A 12916-nucleotide genomic window follows, 5' to 3' on the forward strand; every position below is an offset into this window, starting at 1 on the left:
AGAGGTCTTCATTGGCTAAAAATCAAAGTATCTACCTTCTTGAGCAGGTCCACATTGAGTTTTGCATATCTTCTGTTTAATTTTATTAACATGGCTGAACAAGTAATTTGGCCAATACAAAGCAATGACAGGCTTAAACTTAGTTTGTACTCTTTCACCAGACTCAAAAATTAAATGTTTGAGTGTAATCAGTTTGAAAAATTATCAAAGCCAAATACATTGTAAGAAGCCATCTCTGTGTCATCAAAGCAGCAAAATTGTATATGAGAACTATCCAATTTCTGAGGACATAATCAGAACTGAAACAGCTTACCTCAGGCAGCACATCTTCTGAGGCAGAAAAAAAGTATGTATAAACTATTAGTTCTGAAGCAACTTCAATGTATTTTTCCTGCAAAAATAAAAACAATGGTTTTCAATTTCTGAACTTTTAGTATGCTTCAAATGAAAGTTTTGTGACATATCTTATCTTCAAAGAGTAGTTAGAAAATATGGCTATGACACAAGATTGTAAAAACACTTTAATAAACTAAAAGATGAGAATTTATTACAAGCATGCATTTGAGTCTTTGGACTTTATAGAAGATACTTTAAACTATGTCCACAAATAGCTGAAAGAAGTAACTTTGTTTAATCAAGCTTCAAACCTTTAAAGGAGATTCACCACCAACATACACAAAAAGTACACGATGCCTCTTTTGCACATGCTCAAACATATGCTGGCTAGGAAGTGGCCTGATAAGAGGTCTGGAAGAAAGGAGAGAAACGAGAGAAAAAAAAAAAAAAAAAAAAGAAAAAAAAATCTCAGTTCCTACAAGCAGCAAAACTCAAACAAATAAAAATCCCCAAGAAAATGCCATACAGGGTTTTTTTGGTTGTTTGTTTTAAACCTAAATTCCCCAATGCAAATTCATTTAATTTTTCAATTTATTTCAGTTTCAACTAAAAGCAAAACCACTAAAATCCCCCCCAAATAAACTTACGTTCCTCTAATAGAACACTTGAAATTAATATCTTAGTACAAAATCCTGCTATAATGTAAAGACACATGCCACTTACCAGATTACAGATTGCGCTGCATTAGAAGGGACCTTAAAGCTCATCCAGTTCCAACCCCCCAATGCCACTAGATCAGGTTACTCAAAGCCCCATCAAACCTGGCCTTGGACGTTTCCAGGGATGGTACATCCACAACTTCTGTGGGCAACCTATTTCAGTGTCTCACCACCCTTACTATCAAAAAATCTCTTCCTTATATCCAATGTGATTCTACTCTTTTGGTTTAAAACCATTGTCCCTTATCCTGACAGTACAGGCCCTGACAAAAAGTCTCTCTCCGTCTTTTTTATAAGCCCTCTTCATATAGCGAAAGGACACAATATCTCCCCAGCCACAATAAAGTCTCAACCATTTGAGAGATAAATTCTGAATGTAAGCAGAGCAGATAGAAAATGTGTGCTTAGAAATACACAATCTTACAAAATTCTGGTAAATTAATAGAGACCATTGAAATTCCTAAACCACAGAATTCTGAACAATAATTAATATTATGTACCTAGATTAATGCTTCTTAATTATATCTAAGAATGAAGGAAAGAAATATGATCCTTTTTTCTCCCCAAAGATTACTCTCTATAACATTTTGAGGTAACAAGTCATCGTAGGGAAGAAAAAAAAAGCCAACAGAAACTGTTATGAACAATTCTGTAAAAGCAATTTCCTTATGTTGCCAATTCCCAGAACCTTTCAGATGCATATATTAAACTGACATTTTTAGGATAACTTTCGAGTATTAAACAGATTCTGCCTTGGTAATGATGTCTATATCAGACAAAATTTAGGTTAGTATTCTTGTTTCCCCCTTCCAAGAATTTCAGCTGCTCAGAGTTTCCACTACTTTGAAAAGCCCCAAGTTCTTGCACTGTAAAGAATGGATTGTGACTGGCCACTCTCTACGTACCTTCTCCATTCCACTCACCTCCAGTTTCACATGCAACCACATGTATAGTACATACAGTTATTAACTTCATGTCAATGTCTTGTTCTTTTTAAAACAGATTTAAATTTTGGCCCACCTCAAAATCCTACAAAAGTTTTAAGTCACCAAAACGAGTCTCACAGAAAAGTATACTTACCCTGCTACTCTATTAGCAAATTCAATTATATCATCTTTAGTTCTAGGTCCTCTATAGTTGTATGCCAAGTCACCCTTTAAGCTAGATAAACAGGAAAGAGGAAAAAAAGAACAGAACTTAAATCAACTAAACTATATCTCAATCTTTACATGTTTATTATAGTCACTTTTTAGCACCTTATCACCATGCAAAAAACCCTACATATTCAGCATTTATACTGCTTAGGGATTATAAGAATATTCAAGTAAGTTTTACTATTTTTAACAGGTTTAGTTGAATTCATATAGGTTTAGGAAACTCACAGAAAAAAAACCAATCACAGACCACATTTTCTATGCCTCTATACGCCAATAAAGTTTTTAACTCTTGAAGATTAATATGTTAAACATCTCTGCTGCCTTTATGAGAAAACTGATTTGACAACATTTATTATGTATTATGAATACTATTTGCTTAAACAATAACCTGCTACCAAAACCCATACCTTCATAGTAAAAAATACTCAAAATTACTATGTCTACTATTATGGACTGGCATTTTTCTATATATGCTGTCCTCCAATGTTGTGTTGTGGGTTTTTTTTAATTAAATGAAAAAAAAAAGAATCTCCATATACTTCTCTAGTCAAATAAATGCTCTCACACTTCACCCTATATAGGAACCACCACTGTCATTTACATAAGATTTTCAGGTGCAGTGAATAGAATGGAATTAAAAGTAAGAAAATGCAATCAGCAACTCAGAAAAGTTAACAAGACTCAGGTACACAACTACTGACTGAATCCCACTTAAACTGTCCAGTGAATTGGTACATGAAATTCGTTTTAGTAATAATAATGCAATAATGTGAAGTATGTATTTATATATGCACACTTTTACAAAGTTGCACAGAAAAGAGCACTTAAATGAATTCCGAACTTGCTAACCTGTCTTTAAGAGTTCAATTTCTAAACAAGAACCTTGATATTACTGAATTTCAATGCAAAACAGCTCAGTAGAAATCAAATATGATGTCAAAATCAGAAGGTGGAGTATTTCTGTTTGATTTTTTGTGGTTTGTTTTTTGGTTCAGGTTTTTTAAGTGGAGAGCACTAATTTTTTTTACCGTCATGAAATCAGTGGTAGGTCAGGTAACTGTTAGAAATTCAATGGGAAGCATCAACTTACAGCTTAATTGTTGGATAGCCTCGCACTCCAAATTCAGATGCAATACCTGAAAGAAACGTGTTAATGCCAAAGTGAACCAAGATATTTTCACTCTCCTATCTTAATCTTTAAACATAGTTTACTATTCAGATCGCACCAAATAAATAAACAACCTACCACTTAGTTCAATATGAATTATTTTACTTGCTTTAATGAAGTTGCTGTTATGAAGCTACATCATTAAATTTTTGACCTCTTTCTGGGATATTGTAAAGTCCCAGCATAGGCTCTCAATTCATTTGACACAAGTCAAATGGGATTAGACATAAATAGACATGCTTGGTCAGTTTTCACCAAAGGGTAAAATGCATTTAATATGCACATACAATTGGCTGGAAATACCAGAGGTGAGAATTAAGCATCATGGATGTAGAGTCGCAAATACTATTGCTTAAAAAAAATATATAAAAGACAAACTTCTTGTGCTACAGTAATGTGTAACAACAAAAATGCAGTATCACAATGTAGTATTTACAAAAAAGTCAGTTTTTGAAGCATATTCTGCAGAGGTAAATGTCTACAGTCATCAACTTCACCAGAAACAGACACTTTCTAAGCTATCAGTTACTTAACTGCTGCTTACTAAACTGATAAAAAAGACAATTGCAAACTTCCCCCCCCCACATCACGTTTGTTTAAAACCTTATTCCCATCAATTAGAGTACAATTTCCAACTGCCCTGTTGTGAACGTAAAAATTGCCACCTTAAACTACACTTTCCAGCCAATTTAGCGTTTTCCAAAAGTTAAATTAAGTACTCTTCCAAAAAGGCAACAGTAAGTCTAACATTCTGACTATGCTTGTGCAATTCCCTTCAAATGCACCCAGATGCAATACTTTTAACATAAATATTTGGAAGCTACCAACTACAAGGCAGAGCAGCAGATGTGCAAGGACTTGTGTGCAGGGCTCCGAATAACAGTTTGGAAACGGTGATCCTAAAGTTGTTTGCCTGGATCAAAATCCTAATTGCACAGAACAACAAATAAAACTAGCAGCTCGCCTATGGACATCTTAGTCAAATGAGACTGACACAAGAAATACGCATACTAGGATCAAGTTGATTCTGATTTTTTTTTCTCTCATAGCTGTACTACGTAGAAGTAGAATGCATTGAAATGTGAATTAGAACACTGAATCATAAGAGTTGTCGAGAGGTAGTTAGTTCCTCCTTGCACAGCTCTCAAGCACAGTAAAAACTACAAAGCAGACATTATTTAACACATTTTTTAAACATCCCAGCCATGGAGATTACTAAAGTCCTCTCAACATCATGGAAGTTACTTGCTTATTGACATCATCACTTCCACTGGTTGATATGAAGAATGCATTATAGGCAAACAGCAGCAACTATGCTAGACCCAGGTGCAACATATTTCTACTTTTATCACATTCAGTGGACTTCTGAGGCTAACATCCATGAAAATTCAACTGATATCAAGCACCACCAGGTGACTGTTCTGTTGATATAACTGCTGTATCCTCATTCCACACATCTAACAGTGGCAACACTACTGAATGCTTTATACGTTCAGCTGTGGTCTCAGCTCTCTGATGACAGCAACCTAAAGTTCAGGTGTTTCACACTGCTTCACATTCCCAATAGAAACACAGCCTATGCAGAGTCAACTAATTATGTTCCTCCCCAGTCACACATGTGTGTCCAGCTGCATTTCCTTCTGGTATTCTCAAGACTGAATTACTTGGATTTCAGAGAATCTTTATATTGGGAAGACATTAAGTAGAGTGGACTGAGCTCTTCATACCTAATGTTGTAAAATTTCCGCTTTCAAAATAAAGGCATGAAACTATTTCAAAATATTTTTGGACTTTACTCTTCACAAAACCAGTAACAAATCTGACATGAATAACATTTGCAGGGCACAAAGGAACCCTTGAAGTTTTTTAGTAATTTTTAAATATGCAAACCTGAATTCTAGAACAAAGTGCCAATTCTGTTCTACATATTAAATACAAAAATTTCATATCTGAATCACAGATGCAAATATTTTGGAGTAAGACTTTATACAATTTATATGATTTAGAATGTGATATACAAGACTGGAACATTAGAGATACACCAAATCTATCCCCAATTTTGAAGTTATCTGGTTAGATGATCTTGAAACTTAATTCTCCAGACTTATTTTTCTTTAGCAAATAATTACTTTTAAGATGAAACATAAGGCCAAATTTATGTGGTTTTACAGGAAAAGCTACATATGATAAATTGGTGTTTGAGATAAGATCATTTTAATCTCAAAAGACCAAACTCTGCTATATGTAAATACAGAAAAAAATGGAATATCAGTGAAAAAAAGTATTCCGCATCATATTTTACACAAATTTAACAATCCTGAATAATTTTGTTTAATGGTTATTAACTAAAAACTTTACATGTATAACAGAGTTTTATCATGTACAGATCTCACTTTGGCCCCACTACTCCCTATCCCTTCCCTCTTAAATATCCTCCTGGTTCAACATAGATCAAAGTGAAATGACAACAAGCATACTAGAACTAAGAAAATACTGTTAAGTATGCAACAATCCTCTAATGCCTGCCCAAACCACTTCTCTGAATACCTGAAGTTTTGGCTTTTCTCTGAAAAGATCACTACATAAAGTCATCATCAAAAATGCAAGTGTTAAAATAGCTGAAATTGGTTCTTCAAGAAGACATTTACAGAGAAACATGAAAAAAAAATGGCTCAATACTGATGCAATGACTTCAGCAATTTCAGCAGGCTTTCGGTGTAACATCTTAAGGACTGATTACCTGAAAAGAGTAACAGCAAGAACACAAGAACTTGTCCAACAGTAATATAAGGAACCTAAACCAGGATGCTGTCAAGAGACGTACACAAAGATGCCTGTATAACAGTACTCTAAGAAGCTTATCAAAAGCATATCTTTGAAAAGCTTTTACCTTTCATTTGTCAGGAAGAATTCCCTACACAAGCAGAAAAGAGCGCGATAAAAAAATGCATGCTGTTACTTCTGGAAATAAAAGGATCAGGAAATTGTTCTCCAATGACTGTGTATACATTTGCTATGATACAAAAGAATGACTAATGAAAAAAATTTAAAAAGTTTCCAAATGGAAATTGTCATGAAATTACCTGTAACCAAACCATACTTACTAGAAAAAGAAGTTGCATCCATCTTCCCAACTTTTACTGGAGAGCCCATGTTCTTCATTTCCATACCCACTTCATTCCACACAGGCTCAAGTTTCTTACAGTGGCCACACCAAGGTGCATAAAACTGAGAAGCAAACGCATTTGATTAAAAAAAAAATAAGTTAATGACAAGAAATAATTAAGAGAAGTTGATTCTATTATTAACCCTCAAATACATTAGCAAGGCTTATTTTCCAGTCATGGTGTTCTTTAAGTCTTAATAAAATTGCAAGTTGATTACAAAGCTGGAGTGACAAACGGTGCTTTTATGACTTGGTGCTACTTTTAATATGAAAGCACAAGTTTGAAAAGAATATATGCAATTGCTGTACTATTTTATGATTTCTTATTTTAAAAGAGACTGTGCATTAACATTAAAAAAAAAACCAAAAACCAAAACAAAACCAACAACAACTCCCTTTTGGAATATTTTCCTCTTTTTTGAAAGTAAAAGATCATGTAATGAATCTATCCAGGAATATGAATTTATTTGCCAATAAGGGAACACTATTATTGGAAAGGATGTATATTTGTATACTTCCCCAGGCTGCCGTCTGGATTTCAGTTCTTCAGCAACTACTTTTCTACATGCCCACTGTAAATTTGATCCCATTTTCTCAGGGTCAAGCAGAGCTGAGACTCGATTTCATCTTTCTGCCTATGTCTCGCTGCAACACCTCAGTGAACTAAATAGGGAAGATATCAATGTTTTGGTATAACAAGATCAGAATGCAACTTGACAATGTTGGATTTTGTTTTCCTATACATTACTGATCAATTCTGAATCAGCATATATAGTTTTCCTTACTCAAAAAATGACAAATCTGAATTACACAATTTTGGAATTACAGTTCATATTTGAGTGAGCTAAAAAGAATTTTCTCTCATGCCCAAACAAGCTCAATCTCTTTAACAGTTCATTGCCTCTGAAATAAGGAGCACTGAATCTTTCCAAGTATGTTAAAAAAATAAAAGCAGCCTCTCATATATTCAATGCTGTAGTACTAAATGTCTTGAACTCAAATTAACTGGTATAACTAGAGAGTGGAATTGTAAAAATTCAGAACAGAGGTTATCACCTCCTAACTGTGTTAGGTAATCTGCTTTCCTTTTGTAAGGACTGTAAAATACAGGATGAAGTCTGTCTGCATCCAGTACTCAGTCTAATTCCTGGTTCATCGTGAACAATACAGACAGATTGCTTACCCACGCAGTCAGAAGAATTACCGTCATTTTTTCTGCACCATGTACAAACAATTTTCTGAATGACCAAGCAGCTTTACTACAGAGTGTAACATTGTTTTGATTTCCATTAGCAGGTCTTCCCATTATTCTCATATACTTACATCAACAAGCCAAATATCATCTTTACGGTTTTCTTTAAACCTAGAGGGAGAAAAAATGAAATCAATATATAAGATATCTGAAAATAAATAAGTGAAGTGCATGTTTGAAACAGGCAAAGTCTAAAATCAAATTGGTATAAATCTATAAACACAAGAATTCTGCTTTGTTTCTTGTGTGTGGAGGGAAGGAGGAAAGAGTTGTTTTTCCATATTAAGATTGCCCTTGCACATACACAGTTGTACCAATTAGGTCTCTACAGCCACTTGCCAAGAGAAAAACAAACCAAACAACCACACACAACCAAAAGCCCCGAACAAACAAGAAAAACATTAAGAAATCAGAAAACAGACTAAAACACACAAAAGATGTTTGATTAGGATATGTAATCTCAGGGGAAGAAGTATTTTGCAGCTGTTCTAGTTATATAAAATACTGTCGTTGACTGTTTAGAAAATGTTGCATTTTTATAGATCAACTAATACAGACTCTTGGTGCACTGGCTTACACTGTTAATCTTAGCTTTACTTAACGTAGGCGAACTAAATTATCTTCAAAGTTAATATGCAAAGCAATTTTAGTTCAACCTCCTTCAACATTCCACTATAGGTGTGTCAGTTTATGTTTTCATCGAAGTTGCACACAAGAAACCAACTTATTGGAACAAAAACATTCAAGTTACTGACAAAAAACAGAGATATATAGGTACTATTGAATACTTTTAATGCTAAAGTAATGGTGTCTTAATAAACCGACTAGTTTTATTAAATACATGTCATTAAATATTAAATATATGTCATTAAATATTAAATATCTGTCATTAAATGCTAAAACCTCTAAAACAAAAATAGAACTAGATACATCAAAGTTCCTTGGTACTTCTTGAAACGTTGCTTACACGCTTCACTGAACTGTTGTCACTACAAGATCATAGAAATTATCAGATTACTTAAATATTTCTATGTTGAGAATTAAATAATACAGAATTTTAATGCAAGGTTGATTTTTGTAAAAGCCTTTGTAAAAGTGACTAGAACTGGGACTACTGTCACATGCTATAAAATACATTAAACAAAATTCTTACTGTGGCACTCTTACTGCAAAAGCATCTGGAATATCTGTGGAATTACATCCTAAGTGTGAGATCTACACTTTAAGTTAATATTCAATTAATAGAAGTTATAGCCCAACTCATCAGTTGCAAATATGCAGCATTCCTATAACTGGCTCAGAGGAAGTTAGCAGAGAGAGAAGATTTGTTGTGATATTTAAAGCTGAATAGATTTGTAGCAGTCCGTAACAGTCTTGAAGAAAAATTAATGCTGATGATGGACTACTGCTTGAAAAAAACAACAAAAAAAAAATCAGAAATCACTACTATAATCTAATCACAGCACTGAGGGTTTGAAACCTAGAATTGCAGCATTTCACTGGTAAATTTGAGCCTTTTTTGTTTTCTTGATGGCATACCAAGTTTGTAATGATTGAAGTGACCAATACAGAACAGCTACAGGAAAGCAGCATTTTTAAGTCACAAAACTGCTTAGCTGACCACCTCACTAAAAATATACTTCACCATCTTAAGTGCTAAAGAGCTAATGAAAGAACTAGTTAGTATCTAGCATCTCTTGAGGATTCTAATGAAGCTCCAGGTAACTTCCAATTACGAGGTCAAATAATTGGATATGATGCAAGAGGCAGAAAGCAGCTACTGAATCATCAGATCCTGGGCCATGCTTCAATTTAGAATATCACCTTTGGTTTGTTAAAGAGGAATTTAAAAAGAAATGTTCTCCTCCTCCTGCCACAGTATGACTGTTACAGGAGATTACAAAGACCATTAAAGAACTGAGAAAGGTAAAATGAAATCTTATAAATCCAGTAGACAGCAAGGAAAAGCAGGAAAGAAAGGAAACCTCTGGAAGCAGAGCATTCTAGTGGAATTTAGTAACTTTGGCCTAAGATATTATAAAAAATACTGTAGTTTTACAATAATAAATTTCAAGTTGTACCACTCATTTACAAGCACCTATTTAATTAAAATATCAACTTCAACAGAAACAAAAATCTGAAGTGTGACAAAAAAACAACTATCTAAACTTATTATAGTTTTGGTAATGTCAATGATTAAATTATTTGACAATATTAACGAAGTTCAACATACTGCTGAAGAAAAACATAATACTCTGTATAAATGAGTTTTTAAGCATTTTATGAAGGTGCTGTTTCTAGGCCCTGCAAATACATTTCCAAGTGTAAGACTTCAGTTTCTCTTATTAACTGTCCTATGCAATCCTCCTTCTGTCAGCTGAAACAAACACAATCATACTGGTAGAAACATGACACAAGCATTGTGCACCCTTGAATCAAAATTATTTGTCTCAATTACATACAACTTCACAACATTTGGAACTAGAGGACGAAATGCTGCCTCAATCTCCACGACCCAGGGTTGAACCACCAATGCATCCTCACAGACAAAAATATTTGCTTTTTTAGTCAAGTTACTTATCTGCTTCATTACCACATTGGAAACAACTCAGCAAATATGGCAGAATGAGCACTGATCTGAGGCAGGCAGCACTTAGATCAGCAGAAGCCGACAGGAACCATAGCTCTTATTTTGTATCTTGTCCACAGACCAGATGGGTGACGCTGTGTAATTTGCACCTGTTAGTTCTTCACTGCTACTTGTCTTCCTACATCCTGCAAGCTTGGGAAAGGCACCTGCACCTCGTGCTAGAAGGCATAGCTTGCTACTACCAAAATTTAAATAAAACTCAAAGTTTTCAGTGACAGCAAAAGCTCCATAATGTTTACTTATATATAAAATGAAAAACTTGAAACTTTAACTAGTCACTGCTCCATTTTTTCAAAAGTAATTGTTTTCCTCACCTTTTACACCATTTGTCAATTGGTTAAAAAGTAAAAACAAACAAACAAAAACAAAACAAACAAAAAAACACAAAACAAACCCACAAAAACAAAAACCACACAAATAACAAACCTGTCCTGAACAACTCATCATTTGATTCTTATTCCCAATTGCAAATAGAGGCATCTGTATAGTTTTGTAGTTAAAAAATCAAATTATTCTAGAGTAAGATTTTCTTCTATCAACTACTTCAAAAAAAGTTATGTGACTACAGAATTACACTTCTTCATTCCAAAACAGCAACTACATTTAAATTTACATCTGTGGAAACATGGTATGGAAACACAGTATGGAAACATGATACAGAGGCACAGATAGATGCTATTTTATTCACTCGATCGCTTTATCTTAAGTTCTTGAAAATATAAGGCATGTTTCAAAAATAAGCTTTGAAAATCAAGTCCAAGCTGTTGCTGTGCTTCAGTTGCTTTTTAACAACACTTTAAACACCAGTCAAAAATGCTATTGTCTCTCTCTCTCCTGTACCCCTTCCATATGTTCCCATTCTCTCCCCTATAATTTCACTGAACCTTATTTGATCCTATGATTATTTGCTCTAGCTAAATAAGAAATATGGTAAAAAGGTGAATGTTTTTCTGACTGCTTAGCTCTATGATGCAATTTATCATGGATGAACCCTCGAAAAACATCACCTTCGACTGGCTTAAATTTACAATAAACAGCCATTTAATGCCACCTTCTCCTCTTCTACCAGCTAGTGTTTTCTATACCTTATATTTCAATTCTAATACTCATGCTGCTTTGTAGCACTTTAGATTAACTTCCTTATCTGACAAACAAAAAGTTACTTTAATTTTTGGAAAGCTAGTTTTTATTGGGAACAGCAAGTACATGGCCATCAAACTGCTAGAGCAAAGCAGTACAAGAACAATGACAATATACAACCAAATTAAGGGCAAGAATATCCATTTCAACACCTCCATGGGCTTAGGACTAAATCTGTTGTAAAAGCATATTTTCACACTGGAATATAATTGGGAGACCCAGCAGCCATGAACTAGTCCTGCAGGCCTTCCTTTCTCTACTGTTTCTGGCCATGCGTGAATGCACTTATTCTCTCAACTCCCTACAGCAGCTACGCAGCAAACTCTAATGAAGAATGTGGTTAAACATAACCAGCTTTTATTCAGGGCAGGCATCAATCTACCAATACATCTACTCTACCAAAAAGAAGGAACGAGCAAGGCAGCCTGAGAACATTTTTGTTAACAGCACTCATGATGACAGCTTTAAATATCATTGCGAAACAAAGGTGATCTTCAGCTTCATGAATTGCATCTAGTGAATACAGGCCACAATCTTTCTGCTATTCCTGCTATGTACAAACTTTTTCAGTGTAGCTTTCTTGACAGCCACACTCCACACACAGCTGTTCAGTCTGAGGTCACCTCCCCACCTCCGCAAAAAGGCAAACGACATCTAAATAATCAAGCAAGGCACCCCAGTACTTACGACTCATCTAGATCCTCCACAAACCCCGCACCTGATGCCACCACATGTGCAACCACTGCGAGAAAAGGAAAAGCGCACCGTGAGTGATCTCTGAACCAAACTGGGGGTGCCCACCCACGCCAGCTGACAGGCTCACCCCTGTGCTCACTCTCTCCTCTCCCCTCACGCCTTCAATACTTTCCCACAGCCCCAGCGCTCCGCGCTGTCCGCTGCCGCAGCGCTGCTCGCCGCTCCCCTCGGCCCTTCCCCCGTCTCCGGAGTCCACCGCTTTCCCCCCTCCTCCTCCTGCCGCCAGACCAGAGCCACCAGCCCAGAGCAGCTGTTCGGGTTCTACCTGCCGCCCAGACCAGCCACTGCCGCCGCCCGCCCGCCGCTGCCATGTTGACAGGAGCTCCGGCGCGGCCGGAAGGAGAAGCGGCGCGCGGCGGCGGCGACCTTTCCTACTCACTGCGCAGGCGCGGAGGGCGGTGCGGGCTGCGACGGGCGGGGTTCTTTGGCCGTTGGCGGCCGTTTCGCGCGAGCTGACGCGGGGTCTGCGTGAGGGGGCGGAGGGGACTAACGGCAGCGACGGCCCGGCCCGCGGGCGACGTGTTCCCTGCCGACTCCCGGGTCTTCCGCACCGCCGAAAGGCGCTGTTGGAG

The 12916-nt window shown here is 36.2% G+C and overlaps 1 protein-coding gene across 5 annotated transcripts in view; it reads right to left on the minus strand.

The window, feature by feature from the left end:
- TMX3 (thioredoxin related transmembrane protein 3) overlaps nt 1–12661 on the minus strand; it is a 29695-nt gene extending 17034 nt beyond the window's left edge. For 4 of the 5 annotated variants that reach the window (XM_080340273.1, XM_080340275.1, XM_080340277.1 and 1 more), the window contains exons 1-8: nt 12610–12661; nt 12276–12330; nt 7870–7909; nt 6485–6608; nt 3303–3348; nt 2136–2216; nt 648–747; nt 314–391 (exon numbers count right to left, since the gene is read on the minus strand). In XM_080340273.1, the coding sequence (XP_080196399.1) occupies nt 314–391; nt 648–747; nt 2136–2216; nt 3303–3348; nt 6485–6608; nt 7870–7909; nt 12276–12330; nt 12610–12655 (570 nt within the window). In that variant the 5' untranslated portion in view covers nt 12656–12661. Of the gene's footprint in view, nt 1–313; nt 392–647; nt 748–2135; nt 2217–3302; nt 3349–6484; nt 7210–7869; nt 7910–12275; nt 12331–12609 lie in introns of all 5 variants that reach the window. The other variant, XM_080340274.1, reaches the window with a different exon arrangement.
- Between the last annotated feature and the right edge of the window lie 255 nt (nt 12662–12916).

The sequence above is a fragment of the Nesoenas mayeri genome, assembly GCF_963082525.1.
Source record: "Nesoenas mayeri genome assembly, chromosome: 2".
Taxonomy (NCBI): domain Eukaryota; kingdom Metazoa; phylum Chordata; class Aves; order Columbiformes; family Columbidae; genus Nesoenas; species Nesoenas mayeri.